This window comes from Labeo rohita, chromosome 7, assembly GCF_022985175.1.
Source record: "Labeo rohita strain BAU-BD-2019 chromosome 7, IGBB_LRoh.1.0, whole genome shotgun sequence".
NCBI classification, from domain to species: domain Eukaryota; kingdom Metazoa; phylum Chordata; class Actinopteri; order Cypriniformes; family Cyprinidae; genus Labeo; species Labeo rohita.
This window is the reverse complement of record NC_066875.1, coordinates 19,046,741-19,072,176: the sequence shown is the minus strand read 5'-3', so window position 1 is coordinate 19,072,176 and position 25,436 is coordinate 19,046,741. Positions and strand designations below refer to the sequence as shown.

Genomic DNA, 25,436 nt, shown 5'->3' with positions numbered 1-25,436 from the left:
ACTACGGTGTAATGTCTGGTCCTCATTGCATCTGGTCAAAAATTGTTTAACAGAGAAATATGACTTTTTGAGTGAGGACAGAATGCGACTTATCTTTTTTGTTTCCACATTTAAAATGGTGATTTCAGTCATTTCTTAGTGCAATATGCATCAGACAGGCAGTGAATGGATAGTGGGAGGTCTGTGGGTGTGCTGTCTGGGACTGAGACTAGACTGTACATTATCTTCATTGCTCTTTGTTGATGTCACAGGGATTAGTTATTCTTATGAATCTGTTTATCACAGTCTTTGTCCTAAAACATTAGAGATGTGCTTTTTTTCAATCTGTTAACTCAGCACATATTATAAAAACCTGCTGTTGTGACACTGCATTGCTTAAAACCTTCACAAATATTGCCTGTAAAGAGTTAGTTTACCCTAAAATGAAAATTCTTTAATCATTAGTTTTCATCCTCAAAACACAAATGAAGATATTTTAATGAAATTTCAATTAAAGATTTTTGTACCTCCATTGAAGTCCATTCCACTAAAACTTAGACGCTTTAGAAAGTTCATAAGGACATCATAAAAGTAATTCATGTCAATCAAGTGATTTATGTGTTTTGAAGAGACACTGTTACAATATCTGATGTAGGGCTGTCACTAATGATTATTTTGTTAATAGAGTAATCTGTCGATTATTCTAATGATTAATCAAGTAATCAGATAATTGTAATTTTTTGTAGTAATAAAAACAGACCTACAGTAAGTGAACAATAGCCTTTAAAATGACTTAAAATACATATATAATAGCAATGAGGCAATAATTAGTTCATATGATCATATGATTTTATTGAACAAAACTGTTAAAATACTGTTAAAATGTATTATAAACAATAGAACTAACGTACATTATGCATTATATCAAAGACCTGCAGAGGGCACCAACAACCGGGCGACTGTTTTTACACTTTAATGCACTAACTACATCATTGTTTAAAGGAGAAAATCCAGAACAACAATTTACAAATAATTTACTCACCCCCTTGTCATCCAAGATGTTCATGTCTTTCTTTCTTCAGTCGTAAAGAAATTATGTTTTTTGAGGAAAACATTTCAACGTTTTTCTCCATGTAATGGACTGATATGGTGCCCCGATTTTGAACTTCCAAAATGCAGTTTAAATGCGGCTTCAAACGATCCCAGATGCGCTTGTAAACAATCCCAGCCGAGGAAGAAGGGTCTTATCTAGCGTAACGATTGGTTATTTTAATAAAAATAATACAATTTATATACTTTTTAATGCCAAACGCTCATCATGTCTTACTCTGCTTGGACTGTTTTTGTTCCGCTTCATGACAGTTAGGGTATGTCGAAAAACTCCCATCTCATGTTCTCCCTCAACTTCGAAATCATCCTGTATCGCTGTTTTACCTTTTTTGTTGAGGGTGTTTGATCTTCTTTGCATGTTCACGTTACAAAGACTGGGCCAGAACTTCTGCAGCAATGTAGGATGATTTTGAAATGATTTTTGAAGTTGAGGGAGAAAATACGTTTGGAGTTTTTCAACATACCCTAACTGTCTTGAGTCAGAATACACAGAGTTCATGGAGAGAAAGGCAAGATGAGCGTTTGAGATTAAAAAGTATTTAAATTGTATTTTTTTAAAATGAAAATAACCGATCGTTTCGCTAGATAAGACCCTTTTTCCTCGGCTGGGATCGTTTACAACCGCATTTGGGATTGTTTAAAGCCGCATTTAAACTGCATTTTGGAAGTTCAAAATCGGGGCACCATATCAGTCCATTACATGGAGAAAAACGTTGAAATGTTTTCCTCAAAAAACATAATTTCTTTACGACTGAAGAAAGAAAGACATGAACATCTTGGATGACAAGGGGATGAGTACATTATATGTGAATCTTTGTTTTGGAAGTGGACTTCTCCTTTCATACTGACTAAAATATTTAATTAAAATGTCCACTTATTCTTTAATATTTGACCATTTCTTTGCTGTAATTTCTGTCATTTCTTAAATGTGTGGACAACAAAACACGTAAACTTACAGTGAGTGTTTAAACATATTTTGAAACAGTTCGCATATTGAGATATTAATGTATATTAATGTATATCTATGTGTTTGCATAGGTTTATAAATGATTTACCTTACAAATCTGATAAAATAGCACACATTGCCTTCCCAAATGAGCGTTGTAATAAACCCAAACTCACAACAACATGCAGAGATGAAGTTTAAGAGGCTCCACAGTCATGTAAACACGCACGTACTTAAGCTACACGAATATAAGTTTGGAAGGACGTGGAGTGAGTAAATAAACACTATCCCTTTAAGCAAAATTCTGTGTTTTTAGGCACCACATTTTCTGCTGTTGAGTTACGCAATGCTGACTCTTATTTGTCATTAGGATGAGCTAATATATCTACTCTGTTGTCAGACCACATTAAACTAAACATGTCTTTAAGGCCTTTTTTTGCAGTAGATCTCTGTGGCTATTGTGTGCCAGCTATTGTTTTTTATTGTAAATTACAAATAAATAAATAAATGAATGAATAAATAAATGTTTATTGCATAATAAGCTTTTATCCACCCCCATCACACATAATTGTTATCCATATGGCCGCAGCTTTACCAGTCAGTAGCTGCATTTTACAGTGACATTAAAACACACTCTCTTCAATGAGATTCATTATATCAGCTAGTTTAATTTCAAGTCTTTCTTTTATTAAGTTTTATTTTTGGTCTTTTCCCTCTCGTATTGAGAGCTACAGTAGAGAAGTGGGACAGGAAATGGCAAGGGAGAACAGGCTGAAATTACTCTTCTCCCTGTTTCAAACTTGCATCAGACTTGAACTTGCATCCCCTGAATAAGCAACACGGCTCAGTGCATTGGCTGCTAGGCTATGGCTCTGACCTCTCTTTACTCTTTTTTTTTTTTTTAATTCGCTGAAGTGATTACTTTGTGTGCTATCTCTATTGATCTCACACAAAAGTTGATGCTGGATAGTGCAGTGAATGCATAGAAGCAAAGAGACAGTTACTGCAGGTCACTGATGCTGTCACAGTTTACTGTGAACAGACATCACTTAACTCCTTTATGTGTAAACCAATAGGAATTGTGGGTAATGGAGTTGGATATATGGACTCGTCACAGCCAAGATTAGATTTTTAAATCGCACATTAGACTACCAAGTAAAATAGCAGTGGGCCATTGATTTAATAAGTAAGTTCAAGTATACTGGTGTATTTGCATCATTTTGTGCAGATACCAGCTGTACTAATATTACATTTACAGTTGAAGTCAATAGTTTATGTACACCTTGCAGAATCTGCAAAATGTTAATTATTTGACCAAAATAAGAGAGATTGTACAAAAAATAAGATATTTTACATAAAAGATGTTTACACATAGTCCACAAGAAAAATTAATAGTTGAATTTATAAAAATCACCCCGTTCAAAAGTCTTAATACTGTGTTGTTACCAGAATGATCCACAGCTGTGTTTTTTTTTTTGGTGATAGTTATTCATGAGTCCCCTGGTTGTCCTGAACCGTCTGCTGTTCTTCAGAAAAATCCTTCAGGTTCCAGAAATTCTTTGGTTTTTCAGCATTTTTGTGTGTTTTATCTTCTCCAACAATGACTGTATGATTTTGTGATCAGTCTTTTCACACTGAGGACAACTGAGGAACTATTAGAGAAGGTTCAAACACTCACCGATGCTTCAGAAGGGAAAAATACGCATTAAAAGCCAAGGGTGTACATTTTTTAACAGAATGAAGATTTTCATGTACATTTTCCTTATTTTGACTATTTTTTTCATTTAGTATTGGCCTTCAGAAGCTGCAGAAGATACTTGATTCCCAGAAGACAAAATAAGTTAAATTTACCCTGATGTTCAAATTCAAAAAGTTTTCACTCCCCGGCTCTTAATGCATTATGTTAATGCATTTTACACAGAGCACATGCATTAACCACTAGGCCATGGCTCCAACACGAGACATAGTTTTCATTGCAGTTTTGTTCATATGAATGTATTGCACATTTCCTTCCTTCAACCACTTAAAGTGTTACCAGATGTTTTTTGCCTGCTTTAGGTTTTGGAGATTCTTATTAGTATTTCCTTTCCATGATTAGGTATTCCATCAAAGGTATATATTCTTTCCTCAGACTTCTGCAGGGAGGTATTCATAATATACTGTATTTTTTTTGTTTATTTTTTAAAAATTTCCAATATATTCTATGTAAATCTGGGATCTGGTACTATTCCAGCATACTGCTACTCTGTTACGAGTCATTCAAATGTTAACACTTGTCACTGCCATATGCATGTGCTCAAACAAATAACATCACTGAACTCATGCACATTAACCAAAACAACTTGCCACATTATGATTGGTCTCAGTGTTACCCCTACTGTGTGTGTGTGTGACTCTCAGCCAGGACAAGGCTCCCTCAGTGTGTTGAAGTGTTGTACATCTGTGAGCAAGTACGAGGCAGTGACGGCCCACCCAGATGGCGGTGCGAGTGATGCCAGTTGTCCTTGCTCAAGCATTGACAACTGCTCTCGCCCTCATGACTGTTACTCTCCCCAGCTCTAAATGTTTACCTTCTCCATTTCACGTCAGAACAGTAAATGTCAACAGAGCGGACCTATATGATTATCCAAATTAGAAGTCTTTCCTCAAACAAAAAGCGTCATACCGTCCAGCCTTGGCTTTGCTTAAAGCGTGACCTCTTTGTTTTCATGCATAAAGAGAACCAGTTACTGTAGTCTTTTTTTTTTCTTTCCATAACCACACTAGACTCAGTTTGGTCCTCAGATTTCAGTGCACACCCAGAAGCCTGGCCAGCAAGGCCTGATGTCACAGTTTGAAATGAGTCTCGGAGGTGAAGTGTAATGTTTTGAGAATGAGAACTATTCAACTTCAAGCCATTGTGATTGTGTTAAGCTGCTCCGCCAAACTCATGTAATGAATATGTGATTAAGCTTTTAAAAAAACAAACTTAGTTAAGTTTCTGCCAGGAGCATTTCCTCAGAGGAAGCAAGGGAGGCAGTGCCTCCTAAAAATATTGGATGAGAAAAAAAAAATTGTAGTACAAAAATAAAACAGTGCCAATATTGCAAAATACAGCATTAAAAAAGTGTATAAATCAGTCTTTTTCAAAAGAATCATTGTCCAACAGTGACATCAGCAGGTAAAGTTACAGCAGGAGTCAGCGTCTCTCTCCTCTCCTGAGCCCTTTGAGTTTTAACAGACCCCCTAAAGCATGCGGTGAGTTTGGTGGGGGGGTAATTGAGAATGAATGGAGCAAAGTCACGTGAGAGGAGGCAATGCCTCCACTGTGTTATGATTGGATGACTGGTTATATTCGTCTGTAATTGCTTCATGTGATAAATCCCGCCTCTTGTGTTTGTGCACATTCAGTGTTCGCAAATCAGTCTGAATTTACAATATAATAGCGTTAAGCGAAAGACTAATTTAAGTAGAAAGTATGTTTAAGTAAGTTAAAAGTAAGTAAACAACTCACACACTTATGTATAACCACTTTGTTACATCAAAATAAAACTTTGGCATGAAAACATGTTCTGTGTGGAGTGAGTAATCAGTTTTGTGAAATTTAAAGTGAATTTCCATGTCTGTGACCAGTACTGAGCTTTGATGACTGATGATCTGAAAAATTCAAAAATAGTTAAAAATCAACTATTAAAAAGAATAGCTGAACACAAGTTCACAAATAAAATATATTGTTTTAATTGTTGCTGTCTTGAGTTATTATTTTGGAATAAATGTAAAATGCTTAAAAACACTAACTTTATGAGATTCATACTTGGCTTTAATGAACAGAATATTGATTACATTGTTAACCAAAAAAAAAAAAAAAAAAAAAAATATATATATATATATATATTTTTTTTTTTTTTTTTTTTTCGTTTTTCTTTCTCCAAGAAAATGTGACTGGGACATTTACATTTGATTAAAAAAAAAACCACACCAACACAGATAGATGTTTCTTGTCTATAGCTCTCAGACAGGAAACTGTAAAAATGTAATGACAAGTTATCAAATAGTATTAGGACTTTTTTTTTACTTTTAATAAAGAGACCATTGCTTTTAGTATGAGAATAACTAAAAGCAATGGTTTTTAGAGTTAAATTATTATTGTTAATAATAATTGTTATTTGACACAGAAAAATGATCTGAAATTAGTAAATTTTGAAATTTGAAACTGCTCTGGATATGCATATTGCTCTTTAAAAATGCTGAAGACCGCTCTTATTATGTATGCTTGCCATGAATGCTTGCTTGACATGAATAATTCATAGCTTCAGCCCACAATGATCCACTCATGTTGACTGTCATATATAAGTTATTGTGTTCTATCACCAAAATATTCTTCAACTGAGTGAACAACAAATGCATCATCACTGTTATGTGCTGAAACGGATTTCAAATGGACATTTTAGAATAAATGCCTGTAATACCCCCCACTAATATTGGCACCCTTGGTAAATATGAGCAAAAGTGGCTGTGAAAATAAATCTGCATTGTTTATCTTTTTTATCTTTCATTCAAAAAATTTTAAAAAAAATCTTAAAAAATTCTAATCTTTCATTAAAGTAAAACAATGGAAAGTGTGGGGAAAATCTCATTATGAAATAAATGTTTTTCACAGTTATTGGCACCAAATTATTACAATGTCCTTTTCCCAAGATAATAGTTCTGAGTTTTCTCCTATAATGTCTGATGAGTTCATATAAAATCTCTCCAGATCCTTCAGATTCCCAGCTCCATGTTGATGTTTTTACTCTTCAGTTCACCCCTCTCATTTTCTATACGGTTCAGGTCAGGGAACTGAGATTGCAATGGCAGAAGCTTCATTTTGTGCTCAGTGACACATTTTTGTGTTGATTTTGATGTTTGTTTTGGATCATTTTCTGTTGGTATGTTGGTATTTGATAGAAATGATTCCATGTGTCTGAACAAGATGTCCAGGACCTCCAGCAGAAATATAGGCCCACAACATTAAATATCTAGCAGTATATTTAACTGCTGGCTAGGGGGACTTTTTATCCCTGTTTGCACCAAACCCATTGCTGCCAAAAAGCTCTTTTTTAGTTTCATCTGACCATAGAAACCAGTCCCATTTGAAGTTCTAGTCATGTCTGACAACTGAATATGCTGGTGTTTGTTTTGGATGAGCCAGGAGTTTTTTTTTTTTCTCTTGAAACCCATTTAAACAACGAGGTGATGTAGGGGCTGTTATATATATGTTTTTAGGCTTTCTGACTCCAAGATTCAACTTATCTCCGGTGGAAATGGGGATTTTTAATGCTTTAGCTATTTTCTTACAACCACTTTCTGTTTTGTTAAGGTCAACAATCTTGTTCTATACATCAGAACTTTATTCTTTGGTTTTACATCTTGTGATAGAAGATTAAGGGCATTTGGCCTTTGTGTTCCTCATATTTATAATCCTGTGGAACAGGAAGTCATGGCAGGTCATGGCAGGACAATTTCAGTCACCCAACAATGGTAGCCAATATGCATTGGAGAAAAACATTTATTTCATAAGTTTCATGAGTTTCCCCCCAATTTTCAGTTGTTTTACTTCAGTTTTTTGAATGAAAGATCAAAAAGATAAATTATGAAGTTTTATTTACCTAGGGTGCCAATATTAGTGAGCGGCATTGTATAAACAAACATTATACATTACATCATATTATGTAATGTACAGCAGAATATGGACTTTAATGTTAATGACTTATAACTAATGAGAGTTATTATGTACATGTAATGTTGTAATATTTAATGCTGTTTTGAACTTTTTAAAGTAAACACTCACTCAAAGATACCATAGATTTTGTGAGAAACTATTTTCTCCTCAGTGTCTGTATTTTTGGAGGCCAGTGGGCAGTGATTCCTACAGTAGGTCAGGCCTGGAGTTTCACATCCAGCTGGGAAGACGCTCAGCAAAAAGGCCTGCCATTCCATATACTAGTGAGAGCTGAGACAATTAGAAAGCCAACCATTAGACTCCGGCTCTCTAGAGAAATGGCTATTTATGGCACCTTGTGTAAGATCTATGCCCGTAGGTCAACATTTTCCCTTGTACTTGTCTCATAAACAGAGTTGGAGGAGATCGGCAGTCAGGCCTAAAATGGAAAGTCCAGATGAATTAAATAGGAACTTCAACACTGACTCAAGCGATCAAAATAAAAACCCCACCCAGTCTCCATTCAAGCAAGAACATAATATCTTGGCCTAATTTCTGTCATACTTGTTCTTCAGGAAAAACTGAAACTAAACCGTTTGATCCAATGAATTCAGCAGCTGCTGAACTCTTTCTGTGTTTGATCACAAGAAGGTATTGTTATATAAATGTGCCTTTTTTTATATTTTCAGGCTTCTGATGTTTTAACAGATGTTATTAATATTTTCATATTAATGATGTGGAGTACGATTACAGTCTGGAGCTGATTACATTATGTTTACACAACAATGATAAATGTTTTTAGGTCATGGCATGTTGTACACATGCAAAAATATGTTTATATTAAATGTTATGCTCTGTAAACAATTTGTGTGGTTATTTAAGCTGGAAACTGCTGTGAATTGCAAAAATGTAGGTAGAGGCACATTTTTTGAGCCTAGGCTTATTGAAATTTCGCTTGAGTGCACAGATATGCCACATATACAAGTACTAAAAAAGATACAAGCCGGTGGGAAAATTTGCCATATTGTATTTCGCACATTTACAGCAAAATGTGTATATTTTCTGTGAAATAGTTCAGATGATGCATACTGTCAGCTTACTGGTCTGTATGAATTGCTTGCTCATCACTGTCCCCAGTAAGTCACCCCCACCCCCTTGAAAGGGGGATGGTACGCAAACCGACCAACGGAGCTACGAAACCACAGTTTTTCTTCTCTCATTCTCAAGTCAAACGCAGCAGCCCAAACATAAAAAGCAGATAGTTTCCACATGTCACAATGCTATATTTACTATTATTTAAATAATATTGCAACAATGTTCCTTTAAGGGATTTTTGTCCCTTCTTTTGGGGACTGTCGTTTATCATCAATCAAACAGTCACTAAAGCCCCTTAGAAAACATCTGTCGCTGCCTTGTTGACACCTCACAACAGGAGGCAGTGGAAATGTGTTTCTCAGATATTCTGTTGAAAGTAGTAGTGATTATTGGGGGTTACATGCTCACCATAGGACAAGGAAATGCCTTGTGGGATACTGCATGGATTTGGTTGACAATGTGCAGCCATTCACCCAAAAAATACAGCATTTTCATTTTAATGCTATTTTTAATAAGAAACACACAAACAAACAAACAACCAAAACCCTTATTTAGTTAGCTGGGTCAGAGAGAGAGGCTGGAAAATTATGTACAACATTATGATAATATTGTTGGTGCATTTTAAGTGGATGTCAAGGGAAAAAGTATGATGTGGTCGCTTTAAGGCGTACAGAGATGGATTGTATGTAGAGGCAATGGTGAATATAAGATATGAGAATGAAGCTAGGCTGAGTCTAACAGATTAGACTAACAGAAAACACACATAAACTGAGGTTTGGAGAGGAAATACCTCAGAGAATACAGAATACCTGTCGGATAGCTCTTAATTAATCTAAATTATAGCATGATATATATGTATGCTGATAAATATTTGCAAATATGCATTCTGAGTACATTCAGAATGACAGTTTTGAGGTTTATAATCTAGGGTTTCATCATAGATTGCATAACCCAATCCTTTTGACGTTTGCTGCAAGGGTGACAGATGACAACACTGATTTCCTCAGGAGAAGGAAGGATTTTGATGCTTACCTTTATGGAAGTGAATTAGGGTGTCTGACAGTTAGATGTAAGAACATTTTTGACGTCTTATTTATGTAAGTTTGGGATAAGGCCAGCTTATTCAGATTTCAGATCAGTTCCTTTGAAGGTGACTCTTTTGAGTACAGGCTGACAAAAAATTACAAAACTAGTTCTATCGTGACAACTCTCTGAAGATTTTAGCATGGTAATGGGTAGGACAATGTTAATGTATTTGGTCTTGGCGGAACAGATCTGCTACGCTGCTGAATTGCCGCTGCTGTTGGTTATTGCTGTTGTTGCAGATAGTGTTGTGAGTATTTATGTAGACATAATGCTGCTGCACAATTAGCATATATAATAACCCATAGCAGATCTATACAGGTGGAGCTTTAGGAACTCAGAGTGCAGTGCGAACTCTTCTAGTGAATGCTAATCAGTTATTTAAATGTAAAGCAGCAAGCTCATTGGCTGTGTTTGCAACATGAACCAATCAGCTTGTGCCAACGCTGTGAATATCATCAGTTTGCATTAAGGACCCATCAGCCTGTACCATCTAGAGTTTTATGACAGAACTTGCCATTTATACCTGAGGTCTTCACGGGTTCACTTGGATCCGAAAACCCGAGATCTGACCGAGTCACACCGACAAAGGCCGCTCCCACGATAGTTGATTTACATAAGCGTCTTACCTCAGACCCGTCCTACATCAGCTGTAACAGTCTGACCTCCATTGTTTCGATGCCGAAGGAGGGATGTAAGTTAGACAAGAATATCTCCGATTGAGCGATTGAGGTGTTGTGTTGCTGGATGTAATAATGAACATAGTGGTCGTCATTTACTCCCGACATCTGAGCCGCTGAAGATGCAGTGATTGGCATTTCTTTTTGAAGGGAATGCGCCTCCCAATCTACATAAATGCGTCTATGTTCGCGCAAATTATTCGTGATCCAGCTTCACCAACAGCAGAAGTGAGTATGTTTTTTTATGAATCTCTGCAACCACCTTTCCTAATAACGTGCTAGTTAGCAAGTTTTGCGGCTAAACACATTAAATGCGGCTAAAATAAACAATCTCTCAGAGCAACAGAGAGAAGAGAGGGGCGGGGCGAGCAGAGCTCATTTGCATTTAAAGGAACATTCCCTCAGAATGGGATGATTTTTGCAGGGCTCATTTTGACACGGTAAAAAGGGTGTTGTTTTACACAACCATTGAGGATTTTTAACCAAAGTATATTATAGACTTTTCATTAAGACCCTAAACAATCATATCAACTTGTGGAAAATGGGCATTCGATGACCCCTTTAAATAATGAACACTCAAATATTTGATTGCCAAAACTTAGTTGCATCACTACAAAACCCTGTTTAAATTTCCGCATCAAATTGTGTTTCTCTGTAAAAATCATTTGTATTATTTGGAGGGTTTGGGAGTTTTTCAGATCGCTAAAGTGTTGTTATGCCAGACATTTTCCGTATAACCTTACATGTTTTAATTATTTACAATGGCTATGCCATAGACTACCTCAGCAACCCTTGTAACCCATTTTTTTAAACTGACAGAGAAAGATTTTAGTGAGAGGATATACAATGTAATACAATGCCAGTAAAACTGCTTAGTAAAGTCTTTTGTTTTTCTTCAGTCTTACAAACCGTGGTTTGAGGTTTTGAGTAAATGATTTTCTCATTGAGTAGTACAAAATTCATAAGCACAGAATTATTTCCTGTGGTTCTGCTGGTTTGAGAGCCATGGAAGCATAGTCTCTCTCAAACCATGATTGTGCCTGAAGATACCTATAAACACTTATCATCTGTATTTAAGAAACTCACAGATCAGCTTCTCTGTTCACTTGTACTCCTTTTGTCAGTATTTTTGTGACACCCCAAACAGTAACAGTGATGGAAACATTGGGAAAGTGTCAGATTGGAAGAATTAAGACTGTATTTGTATATTGACACCTGTCAGGAGTGTCCTTCTGTGTAAATACATCAGGAAGTGTCATCAATGGTACTGTACAAGCACAACAGATGCACTTGTTTTGTTAATTTGGCGGTGAGGGCAAATGACTTGCACAGTGATTTTAGTCTGTCTGTTTATTGAAGTTTTAAATGTCAGATGGTATGATTTGGCGATGGGCTGGAAATATTGAATATGACACATGATGGTGTGTCATGCAGCGCTTTGTCCCGCAGTGGGTGACTCTCTTGGTTGAATTCTATTTTTGTGTGTGCGACAGACTCAGCAGACACACAGCGCTCTCAGACAGCTGAAGCCTGGCGGGAACCTTTGTTCCCTTCTTTTGGCTCCGTGGTTCCCATGGGGCTAATGTTTCTGAGACAGTCGAGGCCTTCATGTGACCAACAGGATCTTCAAAACATTATGAGAGCTCAGGTTACCCAGTGCCAACAAGAGCTGATTTTGGACCAGTTTCTCAGTCTGAATATGATGAATATGTTGCACACATGACCAGTCTGGACTTTTTTCAGTATTGCTCAGCTGTCTTGCAAAGGAAAAAGTGACTCTATTTAATATTCATCTGTACAAATGTACAGCCCTTAAGAAACCATAAAAATCTGTCTTCCAGCTTTTGGTCAGTGTTCATTTTTCTCCTTGCCAGTAATTGTTCTTTATGTGCTGTATTTCTAGATATTGACATGAAGAAGGACATAGAGGTGCTGATAGCAGAGGAACGTGCTGAGATCATCTCTAAATATAATAAGGTAAATTATGCTATTTGCTCATACACTTTGTGCGGATATGTACTGAATTAGTGCAGTTACTGTAACTTATTCAAGTTTGCCTATTTACTTTATTGTATACTTTTAGGAAATGAGTTACTAATAAAAAAATTAAAATGAATGCTTATTTTCAGTAAGGATGTATTAAATTGATCAAAAGTGACAGTAAAGATGCGTATAATGTTACAAAATATTTTTATTCCAAATAAATACAAATGTTAAGCAGCAGAACTGTTTTCAACATGGATAATAGTAAGAAATGTTTATATTATATTAAAACGATTTCTGAAGGATCATGTGACTGTTCATAAAAATTTAAAAATTCAGTATTTTGAAATAGAAAACATTTTTTTTAATTGCAATAATATTTTACAATATTATATTTTTTTACTGAATTTTGATCAATGCAGTCTTGGTGAGCATTAAAGGCTTTAAAGGAGAAGTTCACTTCCAGAACAAAAAGTTTCAGATAATTTACTCACCCCTCTTGTCATCCAAGATGTTCATGTCTTTCTTTTTTCAGTCTCAAATAAATAATGTTTTTTGAGAAAAACATTTCAGGTTTTCTCTCCATATAGTGTACTTCTATGGTGCCCGTGAGTTTGTACTTCCAAAATGCAGTTTAAATGCAGCTCCAAAGGGATCTAAATCATCCCAGCCTTATAAAGTGAAACAGTCAGTTATTTTCTAAAAAAAAATTACAATTTATATACTTTTAACCTCAAATGCTCGTCTTGTCTAGCTCTGCGTTTACTCTGTGTATTCCGGGTCAATACAGTTAGGGTATGTCGAAAAACTCCCATCTCATTTTCTTCTCCAACTTCAAAATCGTCCTACATCGCTGTTTTACCTTTTTTTGTAAAGGGTGTTTGATCTTCTTTGCACGTTCAATTTGTAAACACTGGGCTGGTACTTCTGCAGCGATGTAGGAGCAATTTTGAAGTTGGAGGAGAAAATGAGATGAGAGTTTTTCGACATACCCTAACTGTATTGACCCGGATTACACAGAGTTCACACAGAGCTAGACAAGAGGATCATTTGAGGTTAAAAAGTATATAAATTGTCAGTTTTCTTTAGAAAATAATCAATCGTTTGGCTAGATAAGACCCTTCTTCCTTGGCTGGGATCGTTTAGAGCCCTTTGAAGCTGCATTTAAACTGCATTTTGGAAGTTCAAACTCGGAGGCATCATAGAAGTCCACTATATAAAGATAATAGCTGAAATGTTTTCCTCAAAAAACAATTTCTTTATGACTGAAGAAAGAAAGACATGAACATCTTGGATGACAAGGGAGTGTCTACATCTGGAGATTGTTCACTTGTGCTGTGGCCTTTGTGGCTGTTGAGTCAAGTTGGTTTTATTTGTATAGTGCTTTTACGTAATACATATTGTGGTAAGGAAAAACTCCCTAAGATGTGTAAGGGGTGGGGGGGAATAGGGAGCAAACACTAACACTGTTAAATTTTATGTGCTAGGGCAGCAGACAGAAGCTTTTTGAACCAACAAAGTATTTGTGGAGTGAATGGCCACCGTGGTGATCAATTTGACCATGGCACATCATGACATTCTCTTACAGATTCATTTGAAATTGGGAAATACTGGGACTGTAATCCTCGGTTGTCTGTCACGGATCACTGCTTGCTTTCCACTCTTCTCTCCACCGTGGGGTTGAGAAGAGGGCAGGAGAGCAGCAGCCGTCCCCCCTCAGGGAATCAATCCACACCAACTGGAAAAGCTTTTAAACATCAGCTGTACTGACAGGGTGCAAATTCTGTTGAATAAGTGCAGGGCATTAAAACGTTCTCTGCTCACAAGTCAAAATCATAGCTATATGGGTTGGGATACATTTGTTTGCATTGCGTAACTTCACTAGAATGTTTAGCAGGCCTCAGGACAGTGAAAGGTAAATGCAGAGAGCTGTGTGCTTGAGAGAATATTGCTGCTGACGCTTTCCATAACTGCGTCAACCACTTAGCAAAACAATAAAAATAACAAGTTACAGCACAGAACTGCCATTTATATCACACAAACAAAATTAAAGCTGCTCGACAAATGGAAATGCTTCCTGTATAATAGCTGATGCATCACTGGGGTGGGATGGGGACAAAATCAGTAATGGCAAAAAGTGATGATGACATCTATCCAGGTCAACAAAGTACACACTGATAATGTGGATATTTAGTCAAAACATCCACGTCAAGACATTTAATTTGTTTCCAATATGCAACACTGTGTCAGTTTCATACAGTATGTTTCTTAGTTTAGTTTATAAAAACCTGCAACTTGCCCTAGTGTATGATGTAACCTTTTTTTTAAACCACCTAATAATAAATGCATTTACTGCTTACATAATCACTGTAAAATGTGTTAACAAAGAATTTCATATTATTAGTGTTATAATTGTATAATAATATCACAGTTTAGCATACCAAATATACTACCAGTCAAAAGTTTTTGAACAGTAGGTTTTTTAATGTTTTTAAAGTCTCTTCTGCTCACCAAGCCTGGATTTATTTGATTCAAAGTACAGCAAAAACAGTAAAATTTTGAAACATTTTTTTTCTATTTAAAACAACTGTTTTCTATTTGAATATATTTTCAAATGTAATTTATTCCTGTGATTTCAAAGCTGAATTTTTAGCATCATTACTCAAAGTCATGTGATCCTTCAGAAATCATTCAAATATTCTGATTTGCTGCTAAAAGAGCGTTTATTATTATTATGCTGAAAACAGCTGAGTAGAATTTTTTTCAGGTTTCTTTGATGAGTAGAAGGTTCAGAAGAACAGCATTTATCTGAAATAAAAAATCTTTTGTAATATCATAAGTGTCTTTATTATCACTTTTGAACAATTTAAAGTACCCTAAATAAAAGTATTAGTTTCTATAATTGCAGCAAATCAGCATATTAGAATGATTTCTGAAGGATCATGTGACACTGAAGCCTGGAATAATAATGCTGAAAATTTAGCTTTGATCACAGGAATAAATTACATTTTAAAATATATTCAAATATAAAACAGTTATTTTAAATAGTAAAAATGTTTTTCTGTATTTTGGATCTAATAAATGCAGACTTGGTGAGCAGAAGAAACTAACTTGTTTAAAAAACATTGCAAATTTTACTGTTTAAAAACTTTTGACTGGTAGCGTATTATTTTTTCACCATTAGTCCCATGCAAATAAAATCTGATTCAGAACTGCTAAATTTTAAAGTTGCTGAACCTGAATGATTTATTGCACCTTTGATAAACTCTACACTGTTTGTGTCAGATGACGTATTCGTTTGTTATTTCAGGGTAGAGACGCAGGAGTTCAGATTGATCCTTGGGAGGATGCAGACTACAGCATATACAGAGTCACAGATCGCTTTGGATTTCTTCAGTAAGTCCTGCTTAAAACCTAACACTCAGTTTCCATATTACCATTTGTTCATTTGCTTTCAAATCGCCTTTAAAACTATTTTTTATTTTATTCCGAAACAAACAGGCAATGTCGTCTTTCATTACAATTTTTTTTTTTTTAATCAGCATGCACTGTCTATCAACACATTTAATCATGTAAAGCAGTCTGATTGTCAAGTTTAAATTAACCTAGAATTGGGCTTTACAAATGTACACTACTATTCAGAAGTTTAGTGTCTGAAAAATTGTTTTAAAAAATTATATACTTACTTTTTTTTTTTTATTATATTTTTGATTCAGCAAGGATGCATTCAGTTGACCAGAACTGACAGGAAAAGCATTTAGAATTTCAAAAAAAGATATCTATTTTAAATGCTGTTCTGTTCACATAAAATAAAATTACTTAAAAAATGTAATAAATAGCAACTGTTTTCAGTTGTTTTTATTTCTTATAATAATAAGAAATGTTTCTTTATATTAGAATATATTAGAACTAAGGTTATTAGTTTAACGCATTATTTAATTTTATTAATTAGTTACGAAAAAATAACGTGATTAAAATATGTTAACGCAGTTAACACACTGGCCCCACCCCCAGACCTGTACGTCATCTTATATTTCATATAGTTAACTGCTTACAAATATGATGCAGGGCAACAGTTCCACAAATGCAGTTATGCCCTAAAATTCAAGATACTGGAGCAAAAACTGCCCCTGTATGTATTTTGTCTCATTTATATATATCACACAATATCACACGGGCAGCAAGAGCAATATGACACTCGTGCTAATTTTGTCCCGATTTATCATGAGCTTAAATGTGATTTCATGCAACGGTTCAGTAAATAAGAAGTTGATATAATTTTGTTATATTTTAAACACAATGTTTGTGATTTTGTTCAGTTTTACAGAACATATTACCTTTGAAGTCATAGCAGAATTGTTGCACATCTCCAAGCAACACAGTGGTGTTTATTTTCTGAATGAATCCACGTTTTGAACAAATCGTGTGAATCAGTGATTCAAAAGCCCATTCATAAAGAAAGCCATTTACTTAATTCCTAAATGAATGAATCAAATGAATTAATGACTCATAAAGACATTTACCGCCACCTGCTGGCAGATTTAGTTTCTTATTTGGAGTATAATTTCATTAAAAAAAAAAAATAATAATAATAACATTAAAGGGATAGTTTAATGTAAATAAAGTAAATTCTGTCATCATTTACTCACCCTCATGTCGTTTTAAACCATTCTTTTGTGGAACATGAAAGGCATTTTGAAGACTGTTGGTAACAAAGCTGTATTGGTTACTAGTGACTTTCATTGTATGAACAAAAAATACTGAGATGTTTCACAAATGATCTTCTTTTGTGTTCCATAGTTTATGTTAGGTTGTTGCAGCCTAAATGTTTATTTGTAATAAACTCTATGTTGAGTCAAATAAAATACAATTTGTAATGTCTACTTGATAATTTCTCATTTTCTCATTTAAAAAAAAAAGCTTTAAATAACCTTTTGTGGGTATTTCACAGTTAAATTTATTTTGTGACTAATTAATTAATCAAAACACCATGTAATTAATTAGATTAAACATTTAATTGACAGCCATAATTAGAACTGATGACTGGAATAATAGCTGCTAAAAATTCAAATCAATAAATTGCATTTTAAAATATATTCAAACAGAAAGCAGTGATTGCAATGATATTTTAATGTACTACCATTATTTTTTATCAAATAAATGCAGCCCTGGTAAGTGTAAGAGATTAAACCTTTGAATTGTAGTGTATATTGTGATTTTAAATTTGTCTGAATTAGACAACAACCTTGGTACAAATTACAGCACATTTGTCTACTGTTTTTTTTTTTTTTTTTTTTTTGAGGCTAACCCAGGGTCTGACTCCAGCCAAACAGGAATGTTTAACTTTTTTAACCCTATTTGTTTTTCTCACAGTGAAGAAGAATTGCCCACACCCAGTGCGCTTGAAGAAAAGGTAATGTAGACACACAAACTAAGGATATAAATATACTATACAGTTGATGTGTATTCAAACAGCATGTGAATATACTGTTCAAATAGCGTTTTGTAAAATCACAGACAAAAACACAGAAAACACAAAGGATCACAGATTGAATCAGTAGCAGAGTAGAGACTCTTTTGTAAACAGGCTTATGGTGACCTTCAGACATGAGCGTTTAGTATACAAGAGTGTGTCGCAGACACAGCTGGGCTGTCTGGAGGTGTGCTATCATGTGACATATTCACAGCGTGGAGGTGGCTGATGCATTTCCCAGCTGACATTTGTGCAGTCATGTTGTGGCACAGAAAGGTTAAAGACTAGGGGTGGAAAGAGTGAAAGCTGTCCTCAGAACAGATGTTAATAGCAGCAGGGTGATCTGAATGCCTGTAATCCCAGAGTACTTGTACAAATGAGGAAAGAAATATGGCTTCCTTGGACAAAACACAGGGTTGTTTGTGTCATGTAGCAGATATTTATACTCATACCTGTCTGTTAATGGGCTGTAACACAGGCATGTGTGATATGCACCATTTACCACTGATGACATATTCTTTCAGATTTTTTTAATTAATTCTTTTAAAATAAAATAAATAATTGAAATCAGTATGAGTATGTGACAGCTACACTACTGTTTTAAAGTATGGGTTTGTTATTGATTATTAATGTTTTGGAACACAAGGACAGGCTAAAAAAGTACATTATTAAATAAGATTCGAGTGTGTATTATTATGGTTATTGATGTGTTGGTGATTGCTGTATGATTATTTTGTGTTTTCTGAAAAAATAATGAAATTTAAGCAGACAATTAACTTTATAATCAAATCTATTGTTTTGTTTTTGCAAATCATTATTCATCAGATTTCATTGTTTTTCCCTGTGCAGCAAAAGCAGGTGGAGATTGAGAGGGTGCAGAAATGGTTGAAGATGCTGAAGAACTGGAGCAAGTACAGGAACAGTGACCGGGTGAGCTTCACCTTAAAAGAGGTTGAGATCATTTCTCTGAAAACCAGAGAGAGCCCTGTGATGTAGCTCCATGGAGAACCAGAGTGATGCTTAAAACACACACATTTGCACTTACTCCTGGTGTTTTGTGCAGATGATGAAGAGGGTCTATAAAGGCATTCCACTACAGCTGAGAGGACAGGCCTGGGCCCTGCTACTGGATGTTGAGAAAGTCAAAAACGACAATGCAGGAAAATATGAGGTACAGCATAAAAACATGCACGCATACAGTTTAGCAGATTCATCTGTGACCTGTGGACACTATGTAGTCGCAAGTCTCCACTGGCTTAAAGCTGGGTGTTTGGTGAGAGTGGGATTACTGGAGTGGTGTTGTGGTAGAGCTATTTCAAAGGGATTAGAGTGTGATCTGAAAACAGACAGATGGCTGATACAAGGCATGGAAAGAGATAGAAGAGAACAAAAAACAAGCAAAACAAACCTTCAGATTTTCAGACCTTCAAACCTGAGATTTTACAAGCAAGAAGCATTTGTAGCATCCACCGTGTCGCTGAACAAGGTGCCCTGGTGGTGATATCCTTTACTGCATGTTTTGCACAAGTGGTTATGTAAATGTTTTACAAAGTGGTCTTGAATACTTAATTTTGATTTGTCTCTTGCTATTACCATTCAAATTTCTGGGGTCACTAAGATTTTTTTTAAAGAATTGATACTTTTCTTCAGCAAGGGCACATTAAATTGATTAGAGGTGACAGTAAGGACATCTATAATGTTAGTAAATATTTCTATTTTCAAATAAGTGCTGTTCTTTTAAACTTTTTGTCACTTTTATGTTCTGTTTTGAGGACTTTTATGTTGATATGTATTTCTGTTTCATTTGATCCCTGTGTTTCCTGTGTTTAGTTTTCTTTAGATGTCTTGGGTTTTGATTATGTCCTATTAGTTTTCAAGGTAACTGATAATGTTCTTTACCTGTGTCTTGTTTGGTAGTTTGTTTTCCCATGTATATATTGCTCTATAAGGGTGATTGTGAGTTTGTTGTTGATGGTGTTCTTAGTATATATTTTACAATAATACTTTTTAACTGTTGTTAATGAAATAAATGCAGTCTTGATGAACATAAGAGACTTTCGAAAACATTAAAAGGGTCATGACATGGGTTTTTAAATCATTTTAATATGTTCCTTGAGGTTTACTTATAATGTTAAAGTTTATTGCACGAAAAAAAAAAAAAAATATGTGGAAAAATTATTATTTTAAAACCTCCATTTTCAACGATCTGTTTTTAAGGGCTGTGCCCTTTAAAGGAGAAGTCCGCTTCCAAAACAAAGATTCACATATAATGTACTCACCCCCTTGTCATCCAAGATATTCATGTCTTTCTTTCTTCAGTCGTAAAGAAATTGTTTTTTAAGGAAAACTTTTCAGGATTTTTCTCCATATAATGGACTGATATGGTGACCCGATTTTGAACTTCGAAAATTCAGTTTAAATGCATTTGGCTGTTCCTGAACTTTGTGTATTCTGGCTCAAGACATTTAGGGTATGTTGAAAAACTCCAATCGTATTTTCTCCCTCAACTTCAAAAATCATTTCAAAATCACTGCAGAAGTACCGACCTAGTCTTTGCAAAGTGAACATGCAAAGAAGATCAAAAACCTTAACAAAAAGGTAAAACAGCAATATAGGACGATTTTGAAGTTGAGGGAGAACATGAGATGGGAGTTTTTCAACATAACCCTAACTGTCATGAACTGGGGAAAAAAAACAGACCAGGCAGAGTAAGACAAGACCAGCGTTTGACATTAAAAAGTATATAAATTGTGTTATTTTTATGAAAATAACCGATCGTTTCGCTAGATAAGCCCCTTCTTCCTCGCTGGGATCGTTTACAACTGCATTTGGGATCATCTGAAGCCACATTTAAACTGCATTTTGGAAGTTCAAAATCGGGGCACCATATCCGTCCATTATATGGAGAAAAATGCTGAAATGTTTTCCTCAAAAAACAAAATTTCTTTATATCTGAAGAAAGAAAGACATGAACATTCTCCTTTAACTCTTCTCAGTAATCGGCCACTGTTATGATTGGATAACCTTATAGGAAACAGTTTCAATGCCCCCTCGCTATTCCATGTGAGTGTTTTGACAGCATTATTATTAAAAAAATGGCAATTTCCAGACAAATCATTTACTTATCATTTGTGATGCAGCTGCAGTCAGATTTAGTACCGCTTTCAACAAATGTTTCTTTGTGAAATCTCCGTTAAGCGACTGAACGCCAGTGAGTGGGGCCTATGGTGACAAGCTCGACTATTTGTCGATCCTTGCTCTGGAGGCAGTGTTTATGCAGATGTTTGTTCCCAGGTGACGTCATCTTGCACCTCAGATCCAAACGAGCCGTTTTTGCAGCTTGGTTAAATAAATGCTTTGTTTATAATGTCAAGGACGTTTTAAGCTATGAAACTTGCAGGTTGTTTTACTGGTACTAGGACTTCTTATATGCCAAAAGATCAAGGCAAATTTGATTTCTCATGTCATGACCCCTTTAAAAAATCTTACTGACTAAAAATTTGAGTGGTAGAGTACAGTAGTCAGCATTTGAAGTGGATCAAAACCTTTCATCAGAATTGACCTAAGACAAAAATTGGTATTGTTTTGGTTTTAGGACAGCTTTGATGTAAGGTTTTGATTCACTTCAAATGTTGACCACTGTATATAGAGAATAAAAGTAGTTACAGCATGTAGCAAATTAAATAATGTACAGTCAGCAGAATAAGCACATTCAGGATTGTAGGTGTGATGTCACATAATTAAATCTAGAAATGCTTGTCTTCTAATGTCATATTGCAGTGCACAGTAGCTTGTCAATGTTGAATCTGTATTTGATGAAGTCATTTGTTTGATTGACAGAGAATGAAGGAGCAAGCCCAGCTGTACTCTCCAGAAATCAAACAGATTGACCTTGATATCAACAGGACCTTTCGAAACCACATCATGTTTATGGATCGATTTGGTGTAAAGTAAGTAGACATGCATGCATTAAAATGTGCTATGATGAAAAAGTTAATTATATGCCTTAATGCACTGCAGCTCTGCCATAAAATTCACAGAAATAAAAATGACAGCCAAAATGTGTGTTCTGCTAAACATTGCTTGCTGCTTCTGCTCTGATCTGTTTCTCTGCTACATGTGCAACAAAAACACTCATCTTATAATTCTTCTCAGAGTTGACTCAAAAATGAAAATTCTATCATTAATTACTCATCCTCATGCCATTCCAAACCTGTGAGACCTTCGTTCATCTTTAGAACACAAATTAAAGATATTTTTGCTGAAATCCGAGAGCTTTCTGACCCTCCATAGACAGCAACACAACTACCACGTTCAAGGCCCAGAAAGGTGGTAAGGAAATCATTAAAATAGTCCATGTGACATAATGCTGTGAAGCTATGAGATTAATTTTTGTGTGCAAAAAAAAACAAAAATAATTACTCTGTTCAACAATTTATTTGCTTCCGTGTCAGTTATTCGTTCGCAAGAGTACCAAGACGCATGTGTGTGGTTGCGAATTTAATTTAATGACAGAATTTAAATTTTTGGTTGAATTATTAGCACACTTCTTGTACAGTACATACTGCTACTATCTGTAAGCACGCTGACAAAGAACCACAATTTTCAGTTAATCCAGAAGTGGCTCAGACGCATCTGCTTAACAAACACTTGACACAAGAACAGAATCTTCCCACATGCTTTCAGGCTTACTCTGACTCAGTTGTAGTCATTTAGCTGTTGAAGTTTCACATGACAGTAATGGCTCATATAACCTGTTACAAACTGCCGACTTCCATTTTTTGTCTGTCAGTGAATACATAGATTCTGCATTTATTTAAAAAATACATGAATTTACATGAAAGATGCCACATACATTTAGTAAGGTTAAAAAATGGCCCTTATAGAAGTTGAAAATGTCTCTGGAAATCAGTTTAAGTAAAATAATGTCCCTAATTGAAATGTTTGTTGAAGTTTAGGATTATTTGTAAAAAAAGGGCATAAGATATGACACAGCAACATAGTTTAGGGACCAGTTCTTTCTCTTCTAACTAGCTGTTTATTAGCATGGAAATTACTAGTATATTGGCTGTTTATTACCACTTGTAAAGCACATATTGTACATCCCTTAAAGGGATAGTTCACCCAAAAATGAAAATTACCCTATGATTTACTCACCCTCAAGCCATCCTGGGTGTATATGACTTTCTTCTTTCAGACGAATACAGTTGGAATTATAGAAAAAAAATGTCCTGCCTCTTCTAATCTTTATAATGGCAGTGAATGGTGGTTGAAATTTTGAAGCAAAATAAAGTGCATCCATCCATCATAAAAAGTGCTCCACACAGGGGTTAATAAAAGCTTTCTAAAGTGAATCAATGAGAGTTTCGGTGAGAATATGCTAGTCTCGCAAGAACAATGGTTTGTTTACAGCATAGAAAAACAATTCTCTTTTTGGCTTATATCGAAATTCTCTGATATTTTTGTTTTCAAATACTTGTTTTGTACTTCTAATTCATGACCGGTGTTTTGTTTTGCTGTCTCCTCTGTGATTCCACGTTCGCCACGTCTCTCTAGATCTTAGGCTATATGTCATCCGCTGGAACGCCACTCTCTCGTAAATGCGCATACGACAATTCGCGGAAGCTAGAGATTATGGTTTATAAAGTTTTAAATATAGATTTTTTTTACACAAACACATCAGTTTACTTAAGAAAAGCTTTTATTAACCTCCAGGAGCTGTGTGGAGCATTTTTTATGATGCATTTTTTACGTCAAAATCTAAACAGCCTGTTACGGTTGCTGGTGCTGGATGGAAGACAGGATACAACGTACGGAACAAATCTAATTTTAATTACTTTCACGAGGAACAGACAGGAACACAGAGCGATATCCACACACGTAGAAACACACTGGAGGTCCGTGCTGGACAGACACCGGGTACTTAGGGGCGTACCTCCAGGGCGGATCAGGGAGTTCAGGAGGCCATGGCCGGACAGACAGTTCAGGTGGCCATGGCGGGTCTGGGGGCTCAGGAGGCCATGGCCGGGTAAACAGTTCAGGTGGCCATGGTGGATCTGGGGGCTCAGGAGGCCATGGCCGGGTAAACAGTTCAGGTGGCCATGGTGGATCTGGGGGCTCAGGAGGCCATGGCCGGGTAAACAGTTCAGGTGGCCATGGTGGATCTGGGGGCTCAGGAGGCCATGGCCGGGTAAACAGTTCAGGTGGCCATGGCGGGTCTGGGGGCTCAGGAGGCCATGGCCGGGCAGATAGTCCAGGAGGCCATGGCTGAACAGGGGAGTAGCCCCCCCCCAAAATTTTCTTGGGGGAATTTACAGTACTGCCAGCCCTAGAGAGCGCTGGATGAAGCGCCGGCTCAGGAGGGCGCGCTGAAGGAGGAGCCGACTCAGGAGGGCTAGCTGGACAGAGCTCCGGCTCTGGAGGGCGAGCTGGGCAGAGCTCCGGCTCTGGGGCGAGCTGGGCAGAGCTCCGGCTCTGGCGAGCTGGGCAGAGCTCCGGCTCTGGAGGGCAGAGCTGGACTTTGTCTTGGCTCATGAGAAGCACCAGGAACTTGACTTGACTCAGGAGATGTAGCCGTGACGTGACTTGACTCAGCCGTGACGTGACTTGACTCAGCCGTGACGTGACTTGACTCAGCCGTGACGTGACTTGACTCAGCCGTGACGTGGCTTGACTCAGCCGTGACGTGGCTTGACTCAGCCGTGACGTGACTTGACTCAGGAACCACAGCCGTGGCTTGACTTGGCTCAGTAGCTGCAGCTGCAACTTGACGTGACTCAGAAACTTGACTTGCCTCAGGAAACGCAGCTGCAATTTGACTTGATTCAGTAGCTGCAACTTGACTTGACTTGGGGAACACAGCTACAACTTGACTTGACTCAGGAAGGCTGGGTGGAACCAGCGGAGGGTTAGGAAGGCTGGGCGGAACCAGCGGAGGCTCAGGAAGGCTGGACGGAACCAGCGGAGGCTCAGGAAGGCTGGACGGAACCAGCGGAGGCTCAGGAAGGCTGGACGGAACCAGAGGAGGCTCAGGAAGGCTGGACGGAACCAGCGGAGGCTCAGGAAGGCTGGACGGAACCAGCGGAGGCTTAGGAGAATCAGGGGAGATAATAGGAGCAGTGAACTCCAGTGGGATTGCCCTGTCCATAATGTTCATTCCAGCACTCATGACTGGGGACTCAGGCTTGGGGGCCATCTTGGCTTGGGGCTCAGGAACGGAGGCCATCTTGGCCGGGGGCTCAGGAACGGAGGCCATCTTGGCCGGGGGCTCAGGAACGGAGGCCATCTTACGTGCAGACTCTGGCGTGGCGGCCATCTTGCGTGCAGACTCTGGCGTGGCGGCCATCTTGCGTGCAGGCTCTGGCGTGGCGGCCATCTTGCGAGCAGGCTCTGGCGTGGCGGCCATCT

General features: G+C 36.8%; 1 protein-coding gene across 1 annotated transcript in view; it reads left to right on the top strand.

Annotated features, from left to right (window-relative positions):
* Nucleotides 1-25,436, top strand: part of si:ch211-288d18.1 (USP6 N-terminal-like protein) — a 37,844-nt gene that overhangs the window by 2,386 nt on the left and 10,022 nt on the right. The window contains exons 2-7 of the mRNA XM_051115247.1: nt 12,477-12,550; nt 15,867-15,952; nt 17,930-17,969; nt 18,879-18,959; nt 19,093-19,200; nt 21,870-21,979. Coding sequence (XP_050971204.1) covers nt 12,485-12,550; nt 15,867-15,952; nt 17,930-17,969; nt 18,879-18,959; nt 19,093-19,200; nt 21,870-21,979 — 491 coding nt within the window. The 5' untranslated portion in view covers nt 12,477-12,484. The remainder of the gene's footprint in view (nt 1-12,476; nt 12,551-15,866; nt 15,953-17,929; nt 17,970-18,878; nt 18,960-19,092; nt 19,201-21,869; nt 21,980-25,436) is intronic.